This window comes from Taudactylus pleione, unplaced genomic scaffold (genome assembly GCF_031769625.1).
Source record: "Taudactylus pleione unplaced genomic scaffold, aTauple2 ptg000074l, whole genome shotgun sequence".
Lineage (NCBI taxonomy): Eukaryota > Metazoa > Chordata > Amphibia > Anura > Myobatrachidae > Taudactylus > Taudactylus pleione.
In genome coordinates, this window is record NW_028284476.1 from 1,603,086 (window position 1) to 1,625,777 (window position 22,692).

Consider the following 22,692-nt stretch of genomic DNA (forward strand, 5'->3'; position numbering starts at 1 on the left):
TCCAAATGGTTAAATCAAATTGACTGAGGTGCTAATTAAGTTACCTGCGCTCAAGCATGGATATTCTGAAAACCTGGACTGTAATGGTGGAGTTTGGGAAACTCTGCACTCGGGTGATTATCTTAGGGGGCCCAAACAACAGTAATCTCAAATAAAAAAATCACAGATTTTGTGTGTGTGTGTGTGTGTGTGTCCATTTTAAAGATTCCGCAATCCACCAATCTGCATCCATACATTACAGATATTTTTAATGATTTGGAGATCACCCATCTGCCAATCTTGAAAGGCTAATCATTCTACTAGTAATTGTTGGTAAATCAGCTGATCGTCTCCATACACTAGCAATCTATAGCCCGATTGATCACTGTTGGAGAACCATATTGAACGATTCCGATCACTTTTTGAACGGGATCTGCAATTGGTGAACATTGGCGATTCTCTGGGACATCATCTGCAAAATGCCAAATTGCCCCAATTAATTGCAGACCTGGGTCCAAACCTTTTTCCAGCACCCAAAGTGTTCTAGTCATTTCTGTGCTGTCATTTTACAATATATCTACTTTTCTTCGCCTTGTGGGCAGGGATGTATCATGGGATCCGAGCGCCCCCGGCAAGGTAATGGACTGGCGCTCCCCTCCCCCCATAATTTCAGGAAGTGCCCCCAGTAGTAGTCCCCCCTATGCAGTGCCCCCAGTAGTAGTCCCCCCTATGCAGTGCCCCCAGTAGTAGTCCCCCCTATGCAGTGCCCCCCAGTAGTAGTCCAACCCTATGCAGAGCCCCCAGTAGTAGTCCACCCCGTGCAGTGGCCCCAGTAGTAGTCCACCCCGTGCAGTGCCCCCAGTAGTAGTCCACCCCGTGCAGTGCCCCAGTAGTAGTCCCCCCTGTGCAGTACCCCCAGTAGTAGTCCACCCTGTGCAGTGCCCCCAGTAGTAGTCCACCCTGTGCAGTGCCCCCCAGTAGTAGTCCACCCTGTGCAGTGCCCCCCAGTAGTAGTCCCCCCTGTGCAGTACCCCCAGTAGTAGTCCACCCTGTGCAGTGCCCCCAGTAGTAGTCCACCCTGTGCAGTGCCCCCAGTAGTAGTCCACCCTGTGCAGTGCCCCCAGTAGTAGTCCAACCCTATGCAGTGCCCCCAGTAGTAGTCCAACCCTATGCAGTGCCCCCAGTAGTAGTCCAACCCTATGCAGTGCCCCCAGTAGTAGTCCAACCCTATGCAGTGCCCCCAGTAGTAGTCCACCCTATGCAGTGCCCCCAGTAGTAGTCCACCCTATGCAGTGCCCCCAGTAGTAGTCCACCCTATGCAGTGGCCCCAGTAGTAGTCCACCCTATGCAGTGCCTCCAGTAGTAGTCCACCCTATGCAGTGGCCCCAGTAGTAGTCCACCCTATGCAGTGGCCCCAGTAGTAGTCCACCCTATGCAGTGGCCCCAGTAGTAGTCCCCCCTATGCAGTGGCCCCAGTAGTAGTCCCCCCCTATGCAGTGGCCCCAGTAGTAGTCCCCCCTATGCAGTGCCCCCAGTAGTAGTCCACCCTATGCAGTGCCCCCAGTAGTAGTCCAACCCTATGCAGTGCCCCCAGTAGTAGTCCACCCTATGCAGTGGCCCCAGTAGTAGTCCCCCCCCCTATGCAGTGCCTCCAGTAGTAGTCCACCCTATGCAGTGGCCCCAGTAGTAGTCCACCCTATGCAGTGGCCCCAGTAGTAGTCCACCCTATGCAGTGCCCCCAGTAGTAGTCCAACCCTATGCAGTGCCCCCAGTAGTAGTCCCCCCTATGCAGTGGCCCCCAGTAGTAGTCCCCCCTATGCAGTGCCCCCAGTAGTAGTCCCCCCTATGCAGTGCCCCCAGTAGTAGTCCCCCCTATGCAGTGCCCCCAGTAGTAGTCCCCCCTATGCAGTGCCCCCAGTAGTAGTCCCCCCTAAGCAGTGCCCCCAGTAGTAGTTCCCTCTATGCAGTGCTCCCAGTAGTAGTCCCCCCTATGCAGTGCCCCCAGTAGTAGTTCCCCCTATCCAGTGCCCCCAGTAGTAGTTCCCCCTATGCAGTGCTCCCAGTAGCGGCCATCCCCCCCATAACGTGCCCCCAGTAGTGGCCCCCACAATACAGTGCACCCAGTAGCGTCCATCCCCCCGATAACGTGCCCCCAGTAGCGGCCACCACCTATACAGTGTCCCCTAGTAGCCATACTACCCCCCTGTGCTGTGCAAGAAAAAAAAAACACACACAAAAAAAAAGCAACTTACCTGATCCCTCGTGCTGATGACCGCTGCTGTCCACTCCTCCGGGCCCGCTCTCGCTCTGCACTATGGGATGGGAGAGACATCATGACTTCTCTCCCATCACCCGCTGCGGGGGGAGCAGGAAGGCGGAGCTCATGAGTGAGCGCCAGCCAGCTCCCTCCGTGGACGCAGCAGCCAATGAGAGTCTGTCTGTTTCTCATTAGCTGGCTGCTATAACAAACACACAGCCGCCGCTGGCAGCTGTCTGTTTGTTACTGTGTAGAGTAGACCGCTCTCAATGCGGTCTGCCCTACACTTGTGGGGCCCGGGGGACTAGCGGGGCTAGTTCAAGCCCCTTGGGTAGTCCACCCATTGGCTGCTGGTGGCACTGCTGGACGGCGCCCCCCCCATTAGCCGGCGCCCCCCATTTGGCTGGCGCCCCTGGCGAGTACCATCCTGGCCAATGGGTAGATACGCCCCTGCTTGTGGGTTCCGTCTGTTTTGTTGACATTCATTATCTAGGCAGCATAATGTCAACAGGTACAAAAGGTCGACAGACAACCACAATGTTGGCATGAAATATGTTGATGGAGGCAAATGTCGACACCCAATTTTCAGCCAAACTCTAACATTTCTATTGTTGAAATTTTTAAGTATCATCAACATTTTGACAGCGTTGACATTTTGAAGGTGTCGACATTGTGACAGTTAACATTATGGTGTCATCATTTGACTGTCAATATTGTGATTATCAATATAATGACTGCATACCATTATGGCAACGGGATGTAGTTAAATTGCCGACCATCGGGATGCCATCTGACAAAATCCCGGTGCCGGAATCCCGAACCACGGACAGGACACGGGCGCCGGAATCCTGACATGAGGGGAGATGCTGAAGCCGGGATCTCGACAGCCGGCATTCTGATGGTAAGTACAGAGGGAGCCTTTAGCTCTTAGTTACAGGGGGGTGCTCGGTTTAGGCTGCAGGAGGTTAGGGTTAGGCTACGGACAGGGGGGGTTAGGCACTAAGGGGGAGGGTTAGGATGCAGAGCAGGAGGGTTAGGGGGTGAAGGAGGGAAGGTAAGGGTACTTATGTTTCCCCTGTCGGGATTCTCAGCATCGGGATGCCGCTGTTGGTCTTTTGAGAGCCAGCATCCGAGTGCCGGGCTCCCATCTTCAACCCACGGCAACAGACACCAGTTCTCACCCCTCATTTGATCCCTCCTACTTACCGTCTGTCCCACTCCTAAATAAATCCCTCCAACTCAGTGTGATGTAGCATTAGAGCAACAGGTAGAGAGTCAGAGGGTGCAGACGTGCTCTCCATACCTCATACCTCTATTGTTAAAGACATTTCAGAACATCAAGTGCGAATAAAGGTTAAATCGGTGGTGGATTGGAATTACTTTGTCCTCTCACAGAATTTCTGTACAATCATCCACAATATACCTGGTAGCTAGTTACCCCAATTATTTAGGGACTAAGATGAAGTTGTGCTGACACAAAACTGAAGCAGAGAAAACAAAAAAAAACACCTCATCTGCGCTACTGCACACCTCAGAGCTGCACAAATGTATTCTTCCAAATTTCTGGCAATAACCTCCAAAGGTTTTAGGGTATAAAAGAGTGCCCAGTCTAGCCAGCAAGTAGGCACTAAGCACCTCAATCCCATTTTTTTTATTATTACTGCAAAATGTTAGACTGCCCAACCCAGCTGGAAAAATTTCCTGGGGAGAGCATAGCTCTCAAAAATACTGACCTACTGTATCCGTTTGGGTTCACAAAGGAACAAGCTAGTTCAAAATGATTGACAATGAGGTTTTCAACCCTCAACTCATAGGTATCAACTGCAATAGATGTGTCCTCCTATATCAATCCTCAATACCCCACGCAGCACGACATGCCTGTTGTGAGTGAGCCGCCAGGTCTACTGCAACTCTGCTAGCGACGGGCGTCTGTTTTAGTCTAAGTCACAATGCGCTGTGACTAGGACGCAGCAGCAGACTGTGCTGATTAATTTGATATACGACATAGACAGAGCTGTAACAAGACATTTTGGTGCCCTGTGCCAGAAAGAGCATTGGCGCCCCCCTCATTTTTCAAAGGGACATAATGCATCCAAAAAGGGCCATGGCTTCATGGGGAAGAGCCAGGGAAGAGATAGGAGAGGCCAGGAGATGTTGGGGATGAAATAAGAGGAATCTACAAGCAAGAATGATAATAAACAGATATTTGACAGGCCCAAACAGCGCCCCCTGACCTGTGGTGCTATGTGCGATGGCACCGGCCGCACCACCCTAGCTACGGCCCTGTACACAGATATACAAGTGTTGCATATCATATTATTTACTAGAGTCTGCCGATGCGTCCTAGTCACATCGCATTGCAACTTAGGGCTGAAATCCATCAGCCGTGATATCCCATTGGCGTCGGTAAATGTGCCTTTTTACGGGTGTTGCAAATTTAAAGCAATCCAATTAGAGCGCAAGTTAACGTGCGTAAATTCTCCACCTGAACAGGTGAAAAGTTGGGGGAAATCCATACTTTTAGTGGTACATATGTGGGGACTTTGGGCCTGATTCAGAGCCGAACGCTCTGACCAGAGCGCTCGCTCTGAATCAGGGCCCTCCTCCATGAAAATGGAGCGGCCTCCTGGCCGCTCGCATAGCTGTGGGTGACCACCCACAGCATATGCGAGCGTCCATGATGATAGTCGCGATGGTCTTGACCATCGCGACCATCGGGCTTGCGACGGAGACTCTGCGGTAGGGTCTCGCTGCCGCAAGCCCTGGAGTGATTTTGGCTCTATCAGAGCCAAAATCACTCCCACTGACATCACTAGTGATGTCAGTGGGGCAGGCTTCAGACGGTAGGCGTTCCCATGGGAACGCCTCCGTCTGGCAGGCACGCCCACCAAAGGGGGCGTGCTGTCAATAAACATCGACAGCACGCCCCCTTTGGTGCGGGACCCGAACCGATGGAGAGCCCATCGCTTGCCGGGTCTTGCGCATGCGCACGACGGAGCTCCCTCCGTCGTGCGCATGCGCAGTGGGGGAACATCGACCTGCTTGCGAGCGTCCTGCGCTCAAGAGCGGGTCTGAATGACCCCCTTTGTTCAGAACCACTGGGACACCCTCCCTAGTGATTAATTATGCACTTAGAAGTTTTTAATAAGCTTCATTTGGCCAATAACGACATGTTATATATGGGGTGATATTCTGCAAAAACGCAGAACAATGGGTTGCAAGATGTAGGACGGGAATATAAGGGGGTGCAGCATGAATGGGACAGGTATAAGGGGGTGCTGCCTGAATGGGACAGGTATAAGGGGGTGCTGCCTGAATGGGACAAGTATAAGGGGGAGCTGCCTGAATGGGACAAGTATAATGGGGAGCTGCATGAATGGGACAAGTATAAGGGGGTGCTGCATGAATGAGACAGGTATAAGGGGGTGCTGCATGAATGGGACAGGTATAAGGGGGTGCTGCATGAATGGGACAGGTATAAGGGGGTGCTGCATGAATGGGACAGGTATAAGGGGGTGCTGCATGAATGGGACAGGTATAAGGGGGTGCTGCATGAATGGGACAGGTATAAGGGGGTGCTGCATGAATGGGACAGGTATAATGGGGTGTATGAATGGGACAGGTGTGTTTAAGCTTGCTGGTGGTCATTTTTTTTTTTTTTTAACACATATTTAAAAGTAGCTAAAAATGACAAATATCTACTTGTAGGCATTTTTATACACCTTAAATTCATCAAGAGCATTTACTTTGCAGAATAACACTTGCTTTCTATCATGTTTTCACTGTTTGTGACGCATATATACATACACATTATATACATATATACTAGCTGGGATGCTCAGCGTTGCCCGGGTTGAAGACTGAACCCTGAAGTACGCCTGCAGCCTTTGTTGACATCGTCCTTGTCTATAATTCCATTCTATTTATCCTGAAAAAAACCCACAGCAAACAATGGCGTAAGTAACGTGGGTGCAAGGTGTGTGGCGATTATGGTGCCCAGGCTCCCCCTGTACCCAGTCACGCACACAAGTCTGGGCCGTCGAGAAGGAGGGGAGGGGTGGGTGGGGGTGGTGTTGATTTGGTGCCGGCCCTCCAGCTGATTAGAAGGTGAAGAGCCAGTGCGCCGGTCAGAGCTGGCGGACCAGCAGCCAATCTGCAGTGATGGCTCCTGATTGGCTGCTGTTCCACGATCTCCGACTGGTCCGCAACAGGCGCCAGATTCAAATTGCACAGGCACGGTCTCTGTCCATGGTTGCCGCTGCGCCAGCTTCAACTAAATGGTGGTGCAGCACAAAATACACACCTGCTGGTTGCTGATGGCACACAGGGGGAGGCAAGAGGCTGCTGGAGGGACTTGGGATGTGGGGGCAAAAAGGGGCATTTCTGTGTGGCATAATGCTGTAAGGGACATTAGTGTGTGGCATAATCTGAAAGGGGCAATATTATTGTGTGGAATAATGTGTTATATGGGGTATTACTACTATGTGGCATAATATGCAAGGGGCATTACTGTGTAGTGTAAGGGGTATTACTGTGTCATAATGTATAAGGGGCACTACTACAGTGTGGCATAATGTGTATAAGGGGTACTACTGTGTGGTATAACATGAATGGGCTCTTTGTGAGGGCAAATGTATTTGTTTTTTTTACCTTTGTGGGGTGGCTCTTTTAAGATCTTGCTATGTGGCCCTGAAAGTTCTACTTACGCCCGCCCTTGCATGCAAACACACACTTTTGTAGCTTTCACACAGGTTTTTGGAAGACTGCTGATTTCCATTGGAGCCAGCCCCACAACCTATGTAATTTAAGAGTGTCCCCATTTTTTTAGGGATTGCGTGACATTGTGTGGCCCTGACTAAGTCCAAACCTAGGCACAGACCTAATCTTGGTCAAACTACACCACTATGCCAAATTTGGCGGAGCTAGGTCCAAAACTCTAGACGTGCATAAAGGACAGACAGACAGGCTTTCATATAGTGTGTATGTGTGTACGTATATATATTATTTATATATATATATATATATGTATATACACTTGAATAGGATAAGGCTACATAGCAGTCTGTGCACAGGCTACACAGTGACATTGGTGTGAGTGGTGGGTGAATAGGATAGGTTACATAGCAGTCTGTGCACAGGGCACACAGTGACATTGGTGTGAGTGGTGGGCGAATAGGAGAGGTTACATAGCAGTCTGTGCACAGGGCACACAGTGACATTGGTGTGAGTGGTGGGTGAATAGGATAAGGCTACATAGCAGTCTGTGCACAGGCTACACAGTGACATAGGTGTGAGAGGTGGGTGAATAGGAGGAGGTTACATAGCAGTCTGTGCACAGGGCACACAGTGACATTGGTGTGAGTGGTGGATGAATAGTATAATGCTACATAGCAGTCTGTGCACAGGGCACACAGTGACATTGGTGTGAGTGGTGGGTGAATAGGATAGGTTACATAGCAGTCTATGCACAGGCTACACAGTGACATTGGTGTGAGTGGTGGGTGAATAGGAGAGGTTACATAGTAGTCTGTGCACAGGCTACACAGTGACATTGGTGTGATTGGTGGGGTGAATAGGATAGGTTACATAGCAGTCTGTGCACAGGGCACACAGTGATATTGGTGGGTGAATAGGATAGGTTACATAGTGTGTACACATGGCACACAGTGACATTGGGGTGAGTGGTGGGTGAATAGGAGGAGGTTACATAGCAGTCTGTGCACAGGGCACACAGTGACATTGATGTGAGTGGTGGGTGAATAGGATAGGTTACATAGCAGTCTGTGCACAGGGCACACAGTGACATTGGTGTGAGTGGTGGGTGAATAGGAGGAGGTTGCATAGCAGTCTGTGCACAGGCTACACAGTGACATTGGTGTGAGTGGTGGGTGAATAGGATAGGATACATAGTCTGTGCACAGGGCACACAGTGAAATTGGTGTGAGTGGTGGGTGAATAGGATAAGCTACAGAGCAGTCTGTGCACAGGGCGCACAGGGACATTGGTGTGAGAGGTGGGTGAATAGGATAGGCTACAGAGCAGTGTGTGCACAGGGCACACAGTGACATAGGTGTGAGTGGTGGGTGAATAGGAGGAGGTTACATAGCAGTCTGTGCACAGGGCACACAGTGACATTGGTGTGAGTGGTGGGTGAATAGGAGGAGGTTACATAGCAGTCTGTGCACAGGCTACACAGTGACATTGGTGTGAGTGGTGGGTGAATAGGATAAGCTACATAGCAGTCTGTGCACAGGGCACACAGGGACATTGGTGTGAGTGGTGGGTGAATAGGAGAGGCTACATAGCAGTGTGTGCACAGGCTACACAGTGACATTGGTGTGATTGGTGGGGTGAATAGGATAGGTTACATAGCAGTCTGTGCACAGGGCACACAGTGACATTGGTGTGAGTGGTGGGTGAATAGGATAGGCTACAGAGCAGTGTGTGCACAGGGCACACAGTGACATAGGTGTGAGTGGTGGGTGAATAGGAGAGGTTATATAGCAGTCTGTGCACAGGCTACACAGTGACATTGGTGTGATTGGTGGGGTGAATAGGATAGGTTACATAGCAGTCTGTGCACAGGGCACACAGTGACATTGGTGTGAGTGGTGGGTGAATAGGGTAAGCTACATAGCAGTCTGTGCACAGGGCACACAGGGACATTGGTGTGACAGGTGGGTGAATAGGATAGGCTACAGAGCAGTGTGTGCACAGGGCACACAGTGACATAGGTGTGAGTGGTGGATGAATAGGAGGAGGTTACATAGCAGTCTGTGCACAGGGCACACAGTGACATTGGTGTGAGTGGTGGGTGAATAGGAGGAGGTTACATAGCAGTCTGTGCACAGGCTACACAGTGACATTGGTGTGAGTGGTGGGTGAATAGGATAAGCTACATAGCAGTCTGTGCACAGGGCACACAGGGACATTGGTGTGAGTGGTGGGTGAATAGGAGAGGCTACATAGCAGTGTGTGCACATGGCACACAGTGGCATTGGTGTGAGTGGTGGGTGAATATAATAGGTTACATAGCAATCTGTGCACAGGGCACACAGTGACATTGGTGTGAGTGGTAGGTGAATAGGATAGGCTACATAGCAGTCTGTGCACAGGGCACACAGTGACATTGGTGTGAGTGGTGGGTGAATAGGAGAGGTTACATAGCAGTCTGTGCACAGGCTACACAGTGACATTGGTGCGAATGGTGGGGTGAATAGGATAGGTTACATAGTCTGTGCACAGGGCACACAGTGACATAGGTGTGAGTGGTGGGTGAATAGGAGAGGTTACATAGCAGTCTGTGCACAGGCTACACAGTGACATTGGTGTGATTGGTGGGGTGAATAGGATAGGTTACATAGCAGTCTGTGCACAGGGCACACAGTGACATTGGTGTGAGTGGTGGGTGAACAGGATAGGCTACATAGCAGTGTGTGCACAGGGCACACAGTGACATAGGTGTGAGTGGTGGGTGAATAGGATAGGCTACATAGTCTGTGCACAGGGCACACAGTGACATTGGTGTGAGTGGTGGGTGAATAGGAGAGGTTACATAGCAGTCTGTGCACAGGCTACACAGTGACATTGGTGCGAATGGTGGGTGAAGGAGCTGCTGCCACCAGTCTGTATAGCGCTGCTGGTCACGTGGGCCACTTCCGCAACAGGGCCCCTATGCCAAACAATATAACTACAACAAATGAAAAAAAAAAAAAGTGTTGGCTGAAGTGAATCCGCAGGAAACAGCTAGTGAGATATTTTATACACAAATATAAATATATAAATCTGTGTGTGTGTGTGTGTATTTCTATATCTATGGATATGTGGTGGATACCAACCAGTGTGGATTGGTCCTCATAGGTGATTTTCTGTTTCCAAGCTCCTGTGATAGCTAGGCAATGAGTCTTTACTCTCTCTCCTTTTGCATCTCATTCTCTTTGATTATATTACTGTTTGTTCTAGTAAATTTCCATGTACTTTACACTAGGATCAAGTGCTGCAGAGTCCGTTTCTCTCTCTCCTTACTGGATAAAATGGACGCTCCTGGACAAAACCTCTCATACTATGAAGCCTGCGAGAGGCTAGACTGGTTTCACCCCAGGTGATCAGAGGACAGAGCGTTTATTGTAGGCCGAGTCCTTCCTGACCCCTGTTCCACAATGCACAAGGGACCTCCTGGCTACTCGGAGGTTGCAGGTGCTCTGGTAGGGAAGGGGTTATTGCACTTAGGAATCATTTCAATGCCTGGAGTTGGTTGAGAGCTTCACCGCTCTACTGACAAATCGTACAAGACAGCTAATTTTACAAGTCAGGTAGCAGATACCACACAGCCAACAAAAAGCGGGAAGTAGCTGACATTAACTCCTGCCTCCTCCCCCCCCCCACCCTCCTCCTCCCGACATTCCCCCCCAAACCTCACTCCTGCATTCTTTCCTTTGCAGGCACCTCCTGTTTTGTGGTCCTTCAGATAAAGTAATTTATCTAATTAGGAAACGTTCAGAGCAGCTTTCAAAGGCGGGAGCCACAGGGAAACAGAGACTGCTTAAAAAATAAGATCCTTTTACTCTGCCCCCCATGCATGCCGTTAATTGAATGCGAGGAGGGGGGAAGAGAGCATTGAAATCAGAAAAAAAAAAAAAAAAAATGGAAGGCCCGATGTGTGTTATTTTGTCTTGGACAAAAAGAAGGGACAATAAGCAGTATATTCGCTGGCAAAGGAGAACATTTAAATCCCTAAGATAGAGAAGGACAAGAAACAAGAGAAAAACTTGTCTCTCCGGCCCCGCTGATATCACACGCACATTAACACAGCGCTTTGAAATTCGGGAACCTTTTAATGAAAGGGAAGAGAGAAAGTTTAAATTAAAAGGATATTTCTTATTTGATGTAAATCACACACAAAAAAAAATAGGAAATAAAAAAAATAAAAAATAAAATAAAAAAAGACACAGAAGGTGCGGAACGAGGAGTGTTGATCTGCCTGAAAGCGTGCGTGTGTATGTGCCGGGAGGGGGGGGGGGGGGGGGGGGGCTTGGAGATGCCGAATCTACTCTCTGGAGATAATGGGTGCAGCAAAGGGGGAAGGGGGGGGGTGCACTTTACAAAAAAGTTTTATTAGAAAAGAATATCAGGAGCATTTATCATTTTTTTTCGCATTGCCAAGTACCTGATTATTTCTCATTTCCCTTTTTGTCATGTTCTTGATGAGTTTTTTACGCTGGTGCAGTTAACTCCTTGCGTCTTTTCAAACAAACCGCAAGCCTGCGGCAGAGGGGTTAACTCTGGTGGATTAGGTGGGCTTAGAAAACCCATGGCTCGCTTAACTGAGGTACTACAAGTTTCAGCATGACCTGGCCAAGGCTGCGGTTAGCAAGTCATGCTAAAACTTGAAGGTTCATGACAAATGAAGACCCACAGGTTACTTGCCTCAGTCAGAAAGCAAGGCATGCTGGAATCTATAGTTCCACAACAACTTGAAAGTCACCGGTTGCCTACCTCTGAGTCAGTGAGTGGGTTTTAGGGGGGTCACTTTCTGTAGTTGAGCACATAGGGGGGATGATGCAGCTTGGAACGCAAGACGGTTTTGCAGACGTATAATGTGCGTTTCCGCGCTCTGCATGCCCTGGTGCCGGGGGTACGCAGTTGCTGGCGATGAGGCGGAGACGTACCCAACTCAGTGACATGTCTACTTGCGAGTGAAAAGGCGTAATGGAGCGTGACAGGCGGAATGACCTTAGGCCAAGTTTAGTGAGCGGTGTCAACGGAATTCCGAGCCAGAGTTGTGCGCAGACACAAATTGCGACACAAAAGGTTACGCCTGTTTCCAAGACAGATCTTCTGCATCAGCGCTCGGACTGATAATGATGACGAGAATGAAACAGATAGGGACAGTCCGGCGGCAGGAGTCCTTACAAATCTCTACACAGGCGAACGTACGCATTTCATTCCATGCGCACAATGCGGGAACAATTATGGCCGAGTGCAGTGACCTGGTTGGTCATCACATTGCGCCATTTTGTTATTTCCAGGCAGTGGCTCCTGATCCAAAAATAAATACCTTTAAGAACTATTTTGCACCATATAAGCCAATGATTAGTTGTGCTTTAATTGTTTTCTAGAAACATATTTTCCTAACATTTATAGGTCAATAAAAAAATTAAAAAAGATACATGAACCATCGCCGAAAGTAATTAAAACTAGACACGCTACCAATTCAAAAAGAGAACCATGGATCTTAATGTGGGTCCTGGAATGGAAAAGGTTAAGAATCCCCTCTTCTAGCCCCAGGCTATGATACAGCTTCTGTCAGCCATCCCTTGCCCTATGTTCACCAGGAAAGTTGCTGTTTGTTACTTTAGCAGGATTACGCCAATTATTAAAGGGTTAAAAGCAACAAAAATCTGCATCTGAACATGTCTGTCCTGAGGGGCTTACAATCTAATGTATAAAAGAGAACATGGTCGTGCATGCTGTTACCAGCCGTTTCCTATACTAGTATGTATACTTCCTGTAGCCCCCCCCCCCTCCCCAAAGATAGGCCCCCCAATTCCCTTCGCTCACTGCTGTGGAATTAGCAGGAGAGAAGAAGGTTACTGTTCCCTTTTAAAGGTTCCTGATCTAGATGAATAAAAACACACAGCCGTTTTCTGGGCTCTCTGCAGACTGCATTGTTCCTCTGTGACAATGCGCACAAATAGCGTCTCTCACAGGAGACATCTTCAAACCCTCCCCCCTCCCTCAATGCAAGGCTGTCTTTTTTTGGCTGCACGGATCCTTGTTAGTATTTCTTGCGCCTCTGAAGACGTCTCTCTTCTCTTTTTCCCTCTGTTCCATTTCCCCCGTCACAAGATTGTCACTTGGAGGATTCTATCCCTTTCTAGTGCCTTTCTCTTGGAAGACGCTTAAAGCCTCGTCCCCGACTGTCACTTCAATGGGGTTACGGCCGCGTTCCTACCTCTGCTGTCTGCATTACCTGAATTCCCGAGAAAATCTTTCCACCGGAACCAGAGAGATTTGTGCAAATTGCAACTAAAAGTCTCTACCTTGCATTAACAACCTCATCGCCAGAGGTTTAAAAGGGAACTGTGCGGGAAGGGGGTGAACTATACCGACACTACATACAGATATAAATCAATCTATCCAGAAACCTTTTATTTATTTTATTTTTGCTGAGCGCCACTTGCATGGGGAATAGATTTAATCTACTTAAAAGAATACTTGTAAAATAGACACCTGTGAGCTGGAAGTGGTGTTTCCAAGCAGCTGCGGTATCATACGACAGGTGGAGGCTACATGGGCAGATGGGAGGGAATGTGCTGTAGGGAGAGGCTGTTGACCTATTAGTGAAGAGAGTCTGCAACCTGCAGCAAGGAGTAAGGCAGGCATAAGGTTGGTGTATAGGAAATAAAAGACAGCGATGATCTAGGACAGGAGTAGCCAACCTCGGTCCTCGAGAGCTACCAACAGTTCACGTTTTCCAGGTCACCCAGCAGGTGTAGTTATTACTCACTGAAACATTTGAAAATATCCACAGGTGGAGCTAATTATTTAACTTGTGATTCTGTGAGGAGACCTGGAAAACATGCACTGTTGGTAAGCTCTCGAGGACCAGGGTTGGCTACCCCTGATCTAGGATGACGGCAATTTATGTACTTTGGGAAATGTTTTGTGGTGTGTTGCAGAAATTGGAAAATGACATTTTAGCTAAAACTTGGCATCAGGGTTGTTTCACGGCCGGAAGCAGCGCTTACTGCCTGGAGAGTTGGGCGGTGGGACACCTTAATTTGCATATACTCAGCAACACCCAGTGTTGTGCGCGTGGTGCGCCATATAAAAACAATAGGTATAGACCACATGCATAGAGGCACAGGACATTCTCAAAGAACGCAGAACCTATCAAGTGCGGACGATAGAAACTACACATAAACGCAGACATTATCGCCACGGGCCTTTAACGGGAAATCGGATTAAACTTGCAATGTGCTTCTATATGGCAGTGATCATCGTTAAAGCCAATCCTGGCAAATGAAGAAGCACATTATTGTAAAACAGTAATCTGCAACTCCTTGGGCCACGTGGGTGGCCCTCTAACCTTCAAAAGTGCCAATCGCTATTCTTAATCTCAGTAACAAGTTCAATCAATAGATTTAATAAATGAAAGAGACATATATAATAATGTATCGACATGATTTTAAACAAGTGTTACAAGCTACACACAACAAATGTGATAATAAACCCAGAAGGACCTTGGGGCCGCAAGTGAGGGCTTGGCTGGTCACCATTTGGTCATCACTGTTATGGGTGAAATTCCCTCCTTATGCAACACGGAGTCGCTGGCGTTGGACATCATTCCACAATGCTCAGGCAGAAGGAACGATTTGCTGGGGAGAAGACCTGAGATCTTCACACAGGACCACATTTTTTTACCCGTATGTGCTATGGAATAAGCACTGACATTTCTGCATTGCTCCATGTATTGGCTATTAATCAGTTGTATTGTGGCTACAGTCAGACGTAATAATTGAAACGTATACGATGCTCGTTCATTGCCTCGAGCACAGCCGGCTTCTAATAAATACATTTACAAAGTCTAGGTAGCGGAGAAGCCATTTAACCCTATGAAATAGATAGGCATAGTTTAAAAACGGCGACATTACTAAAATAGAACAAAGTGAGATTAATTTTTCCTGGCAAACAATTAGTTGACATACATTTATGATTGTGACTAGTAAAACAAATCAATTAGCGATATTACAGATTGGCGTGTTTATAATGTCGGGCTGTGCTGGAGATTTAATTACCATCAACTGTCTGTGAAGAGAGGCTTCGGCTATGATACAATGAGTGGCGAGACTTGGCAAGGAGTCGTTTGTAATAAGACAGATGTAGGTGTGGGCTGACAATGTGCATTATACACACTATTCCTAAAACAGATTAAATACTTTAGCTTTAATAACTGCCGACCTTTCATGTATTTACGCGTCTGCCCTCTTTTGCATAGTTCCTGAATCGAGTCTATTTTTTTTTTTTTTCATAAATGTCCAACAAATTATCCTGAAGCCTGAACATCTATATTGATTATGCTGCCAGCACACGGTGCAACTACTTCATCACTGGTCTGTAGAGCACTTACCGCTGCTGATGGCAGAGCTAGCGAGTACAGTCCCTTCATTCCATTGATCAGCACTGGATACGGAATAGGACCGCTGGTGCATCCCATCAATGCGGCTGAAAGACCCCAGGCTAATGCCGCTCGGACCGCTGACCATCTGGGTAACAGACGTGCTGCTCGTCACATTACCTGGAACGGCAATCGCATAAAAGTTATGATAGCAGTTGAAAAGCACCAACTCTATAGGGTATTTAAAGCATGTAACTAATGGGACTCCCATAACAATTTAAGTTTTATAGTTAATGTGGGGGAAACTCGTGCAACGAGGAGGAATCCGATCCTAGTGGGGACCAGCACCTCTCTCTCTCTCTAGGCGGTGTCCGTCCCATAGCGCTAAACAATCAGGATAATCAAGGGGGGGGCAGTGAGCGCTCAGTTATTGTAGACTTGTTATGTAACCGTCTGGGATAAAATCACAATTAGTTATGTAGTAAGTTCAGACTTGTTTGCTAATGTTTTATGACATACCTGTAAATTAGTAAACAAGTTTGAACGGGATGTAGTTGGCACAGAATGCTGGCGCTAACAATCCCGACAGGGTTCAGAATCTGTGCTCGAGAATCCCGGCGGCTACCATCCCGGTGGTAAGTATTAGGGTTAGGTTCAGAGGTTTGGCACTAGGGGGGCGGTTAGGCCGTAGGAGGGGAGGGTTGGGCTTAGGCTGTGGGAAGGGTGGGGTAGGGGGAACAGTTAAATTACTTACCTGCAGGTGTCGGGATTTCAAAAGACAGGGATTCCGATAGCCGGCATTGTGTGCGCCGGGATCACGTACCCATCCCCGTTTGAACCTACTCCATACGTAATTGTGATTTATTTTTTTTACAATAGCTGAGTACTCAATCACCCCACTAAATTACCACAAATACTGTATTAAACTGCAGACTTTATGCCACGGCAATACGGGGAAGACAGCATCACAACCAGCTATGCACGTATGCTACAAGATATCCAGGGACCGACGATCTTTTGTAACACAGAAGTGTCAGCACAATAACATTTATCATGTATTAGTGCTCATGCAGAGTTATAGAGTAACCTGTGTTGAATGAAGGGGGAGGGGGCAGAGGTGTTCCGTCCTAACTGTGGAAGTATGGAACAATGTAAAATATAGAACTTTTGTTATACAAAAATAACTGATCCCTGCCTGTTGTTAATAATGACAATTACTCTATATTATACAATAATATTTACCATTTATTATACAAGTTCAACAGTAACAAAGTACAAGAAGTGTGAGATAGGATTCGTCTACAGAAAGGTAACACACAAAACAGGCACAAACAATAAAACAGGAGCTGTGTTGCCCTATGATCTAGAACAGTGGTTCTTAATCTGGGATCAATCGAACCCCAGGGGTTCGGCGGAGGTGTGTGTCCATTCCGTTCGCCAGGTGCATTAATATACTTTTGGCATTCACACAATACTTTTATGGCATTTTTGTTTTGTTGGTTTTGTTCTTTGAACACAGTGATATTATGTGCAACTGATGCATGGTTCATTTTGTGCACTAATAAAATATATATCTCTATGTTTTGAATTTGAAAAAAAAAAAAACCTAACAGTTTTCCAACTATGAAGGGTTCGGTGAATGCACGTATGAAACTTGCGTAGTTCAGTACCTCCAACAAGGTTAAGAAACCTGATCTAGAACTTACTATCTAGAGTAGTATGAAATAGAAGCAAAAGTGAATGTTTTGTACAGTGGATTATGTCAGGGCTTTTGTTGTCAATCCAAGTATAAATGTACAGAGTAATGTATGCAGACAGGACAGTCACAAAGTACAGTACTGGTAAAGAGTAAGAGGAGGAACATATTGGACAGTACTTCATATAATGCAGAAATAATGCAGGATTCTGATCTTGCAAGATACGAAACACAATGGCGCACACAAGCACACAGACAAACACGCGTCTGGTATTGCTGGCTAGAACCGTTCTAGGTAACATTCGCTTCTTTATATTATATCCAAACAACTGCATTACAGGATGCTGCAATAATGAAACAGTGTAAATCTGCAGGAGGACAATAACTCAGGGCCTGTACACACTGGCGCCTATCTCCCGTGTAATCTTCGCATTGAGATGCTTTTGCTCAGTTCTTGCATGCAGATTGGACAGCTGTTAGTTAATACACTGATCTCTATGGTAAGCATACAGTAAGGACACCAAAACTTCCCAAAATGCTTGACTCAACAAAAACAGAACAGAGTGTGTTCCCGCTCTGTCAAATATGACATGAATAATTGTGGACTGCACCCACTACTGGCTTTTTTTTTGGTATTCAACTTGTGTTTATCCAAAGTAGAGAGGGGGGGGTTGGGGTTGGGTTCCCAAAGAACTGACAACGACCGAATTTAGGGGTTCCGAGTCAAACAGAGTCCGAATTCGGAATCACTTTGGGTTACCAAATCGAACAGAGTCTTGGATCGGAACTCGGATTTTAAAACCAAACTCAGGTTTTGGATTGAATGTAAACAGGTCAAAATGACATGAATATAGCTGTTAAAATAAATAAATAAATACATAAGCAAAACACGTGAGGTTGGTGCTGCACCAATCCAAAACCAAAACACGGGGGTCTGTGTAGAAGTCTGATCCAAAGTGACGCAAAACGAACCTCCAATGAAACAAATTTTTTTTTTTTAAATAATCATACAATACAATCCACTGTTAGATTCATTTATGGCATCTGCCATCACCCCCACCCCTAGTAGCAGAATACCCTTCTACGGTAACAGTAACTACAATTATCTGAAGGTTGCATTAGATGACCTCTGGCCACAGCTATAAAGCTGGGTATGAAACCAGTTAGCTACGTTTTCTACTAGTTTAAGCACAGAAAACACTCAAATGCACCTAGACCAATAGTACATTAGTCGGCGGAGTACAAAACTAATTGTTGGCTGTCTTTCTCGTTCTTCTTTTAAGCCTAGAGAGAAAAAAAAGCAGAGAGATAGAAAGTAGAAAGACACTAGCATCCAATGATATTTATACCAGTGCCCAAGCTGTGAATTTACATGAGTATAACACCTCTGTGTCCATAGCCTTGCTCCACTGAGAGAGAGAGAGACGACAAATGCAGGTGGAAAGCTAGGGGGAGACAGAGAGAGCGCTAGGATGTGAATGCAGATCTCTCCTGAGTTTGGGGTGAGGAAGTTGGTAAATGCAGACCAGAGGGGATGGACGGATAGAAAGCAAGAAGGAGGAAGAAAGGAAGAACTGGGCTGCAGACAGGGAAATATCATTGCATCTGACCATGAAGGCCGAATATTTGTGCAGATCACCAATGCTATATGCGAGTATACGTTACACAGCTTTCTGCTGCTCAGACACACACAGGCCTATTTCACTCTCTGTAGGGTTTTTTTTTTTTTTTGGTCCCCGACTCGATTTTTATTATTATTCTCACATTTACTTGCCACCCGCCACAGCAAGAGCAGCGTCAGTTGGCGCCTGTCGGCTGCGAGAGGCGTCCTGATAAACAGCCTCTGCAGGACACACAACAGGGATAATGTACACTTAAGTACTAGCAATGTGCTGCCATTCTGCACAGCCGATTACTCCCCGCGCCTGTCACTCAAAGAGGAAATGGCTGAACCCATTAGATAGAAACCTTTGCAATGTATCCTAAATGCGCCCTGCCATGCTATTAATCTGAGAGCTGGAGGATGCCTAGAGAGGTGCTCCCCATAGTGATGGGGGTGTGGGTTGGGGAGGGGGGGGGGTTGTGCAGAGGGGGTGCACATGACTGCATTGCTGTTACCCCTTCCTCCCACTGTATCGTTAATCAAGATCTGGTTATTGCCCCCACCACAGTCGCAGAGGACAGAGCCCCCCTCTTAGAAAGCTCATTATGAAGCCTCTTCAGAGCACAGCTGAGTGGACAGTGTGACAGAGGGGGTGAGAGATGGGGAGAGAAGTGATGAGAGAGAATAGGGGGCGGATAGCAGAGGTACAACAAAGAGACAGATCACACAGGAAGGTGGTGAGAGAATATACATGGCCTATGTACATGGGGCGATAATGTCTGAGGTGTGAGTTTACATAACTTTACGGCACAACCACAACACCAGCGCCGGAGAAAGAGAGGAGTGTGCGCGGGGAAGGTGCACAGGAGAGCCGAGAGACGGCGGGGAGGAGGGGGATCAAAGCAAGTCCGATGGCATTAATATTCATGACAATAATTAGTATTCTAGGTCACTGAATATTCATTGCTATTAGTTTGGATTTTATGGGTTTACGAGATGTTCTGATTGTTGGAGTGTGGAGGGCGCCGCGCGATGAGGACTTTTAAAGATGTCATCAGCAGTTCAACGCTGAAAACACATTAGTGGTTTTGGGTAAAAATCAGCCCCTTGTCTTTTGATGGATTTAACATTATGAGAGAGACCTGGGGCTAGTGGAGAGCGGCGGAGCAGGGGAAGAAGAGGGGGGGGGAAGCCTTCCTCTCGGTGTGGGAAGTAGCCAGTTTTACATGTTATAAAGATAAAGATACAAAGCAACATGCAGTTTTATTCTCAGACAAGCAGTGGGCTGTATACAGAGCGTAGCAATCTATCTGTATCTGTCCGTTGTTGCCAGCCAGCACTGCAAAGGTATCGGTCACAGACAATTGTCCAGCTGAGTTCTGGCACTGCCAGGCTCCTGCATAAAATCTCCCTCTGCTTTCTGGAACACAAGTCTGGTAACCCCACCTGCAAGTAACTTTGTATACGGACTGCGGCGTCACCTTTCCATATACAGGGACTCTCCCAGCATAAGCGCAAGATTCTATGCGGCAGCCCAGCCAAACTGGTGGCCCAAAGGGTTAGTAGAATATTCCTGTGTGACACATTAACGGTTTGTTACTCAGACATGTTCACTTCCCATTAAGAACTTGGATACCATTGCCATACATAAGAAACATACTATACAACCAGGGTATGTATATCTGGGCTCCTCCCATTCAATAATTGCTCTATGAAGATATTAAACAAGCTGAGACCTACAATGTACTCCTACGCAGTTTAATATAAACTAAAAACAATACAGGCTGACCTTTCTTTTAAGGAGAGAGTAAATATTACACTGGAATAGTATGTTTCCTTACTTACTTCTCCTGCTGTAAGGGAGTGGCTCTGCGTAATAACGTATGTGCTTCTGCAGCATTATAACAGCTCCGTACTGAGGGCTCTTACTAAAACCACTTCCGTACAATAGTATAACGTTAGAGCCCAGCTCCCCCATAGCCCCCTCCCCAGGTAGGACAGTGGAAGAGGTGCAGAATAACTGCTCACTAGCACGGATCCTGCACCTGCTGGTAATAAAAGTGAAGTGGTGGGTATATTGGGACTTGTAGGTCTCAAGAAAAAGGTACAGATTGTGTCTCCCATATCCAACTATTCCGAAATACGGAATATATTTGGCATGACTGAGATAGTGAAACCTTTGATTTTGTATGGTTCAATAAACACAAATTTTGTCTACGGCACAAATTATTAAGAATATTGTATAAAATTACCTTCAGGCTGTGTGTATAAGGTGTAAATAAAACATAAATGAATGTCATTTCTGTACACAAACTTTGTTTGAGCCACAACATTTTGTAAAATATTGTATAACATGACCTGCAGGCTGTGTGTACAAGGTGTATATAACACATAAATGCATTGTGTGTGTATATTTGGGTCCTATTCCCAAGATATTTAATTATATGCAAATATTCCAAAATACGGAATATTCCATTATCCAAAATACCCCTGGTCCCAAGCATTATGGATATGGGAGACTCAACCTGTAAATTGTTAGTGCTTATTAGTCCTCTAAGACACAAGGATTACAGAGCATACTGCCGACACCCACTGTTGTGTATAGTACAGATACACACTCCATATATTATACCCCCAGCAATAGACAATTTACAGCGCTATAAACAGAAGTGTGATAGATACAAAGCACCAGAGAATTACAGACACACAATGATTCACACTGAGGATGATAGAGACAGAGACACCATTATAATCAGACAACCAGCGATCACATTGAAGATGACAAAGGCACAAACACTGTAATTTAAAGAGCTGTGAAAAAAATATGAGAAGTGCTTTAAAAGCATAAATTTGAGCATTCTCAGAGCAGAACTGATCATATAACCAAGGAATACGCCATTTAGAAAGAAGACCAAACATCTAGGTAATTTAAACAGCAGCTCTTTAAGTTAATTATGCCAGTTTGTGACAGGTGCTTGCAATCATTTCCACCAGTGCAAAGGGCTCTGATGACCTTCCAACCCAACTCTAAATGGGGGAAAGGTACATTTAAGACAAATCCATGAGTTTTTATCCCGATAGACTTGCTTTCCTGCAAGCAACAAATTATCCATACCTAGCATCAATGCTTGGGAAACCCAAAACATTATCCTATACCTAGCATCAATGCTTGGGAAACCCAACACATTATCCCATAACTAGCATCAATGCTTAGGAAACACAACATATTATCCATACCTAGTATCAATGCTTGGGAAACACAACACATTATCCTATACCTAGCATCAATGCTTGGGAAACCCAACACAGTATCCATACCTAGCATCAATGCTTGGGAAACCCAACACATTATCCCATAACTAGCATCAATGCTTAGGAAACACAACATATTATCCATACCTAGTATCAATGCTTGGGAAACACAACACATTATCCCATACCTAGCATCAATGCTTGGGAAACCCAACACAGTATCCATACTTAGCATCAATGCTTGGGAAACCCAACACATTATCCCATACCTAGCATCAATGCTTGGGAAACCCAACACATTATCCCATACCTAGCATCAATGCTTGGGAAACCCAACACATTATCCCATACCTAACATCAATGCTTGGGAAACACAACACATTATCCCATACCTAACATCAATGCTTGGGAAACACAACACATTATCCCATACCTAGCATCAATGCTTGGGTAACCCAACACATTATCCCATACCTAGTATCAATGCTTGGGAAACCCAACATATTATCCATACCTAGCATCAATGCTTGGGAAACACAACACATTATCCCATACCTAACATCAATGCTTGGGAAACCCAACACATTATCCCATACATAGCATCAATGCTTGGGAAACCCAACATATTATCCCATACCTAGCATCAATGCTTGGAAACCCAACACATTATCCCATACCTAGCATCAATGCTTGGGAAACCCAACACATTATCTATACCTAGCATCAATACTTGGGAAACCCAACACATTAGCCCATACCTAGCATCAATACTTGGGAAACCCAAC

At 46.5% G+C, this 22,692-nt stretch overlaps 1 protein-coding gene across 5 annotated transcripts in view; it reads right to left on the reverse strand.

The window, feature by feature from the left end:
• AGAP1 (ArfGAP with GTPase domain, ankyrin repeat and PH domain 1) overlaps positions 1-22,692 on the reverse strand; it is a 402,392-nt gene that overhangs the window by 49,548 nt on the left and 330,152 nt on the right. For all 5 annotated transcript variants that reach the window (XM_088467751.1, XM_088467750.1, XM_088467753.1 and 2 more), the window contains one exon: positions 15,369-15,536. In XM_088467751.1, coding sequence (XP_088323877.1) covers positions 15,369-15,536 — 168 coding nt within the window. The remainder of the gene's footprint in view (positions 1-15,368; positions 15,537-22,692) is intronic.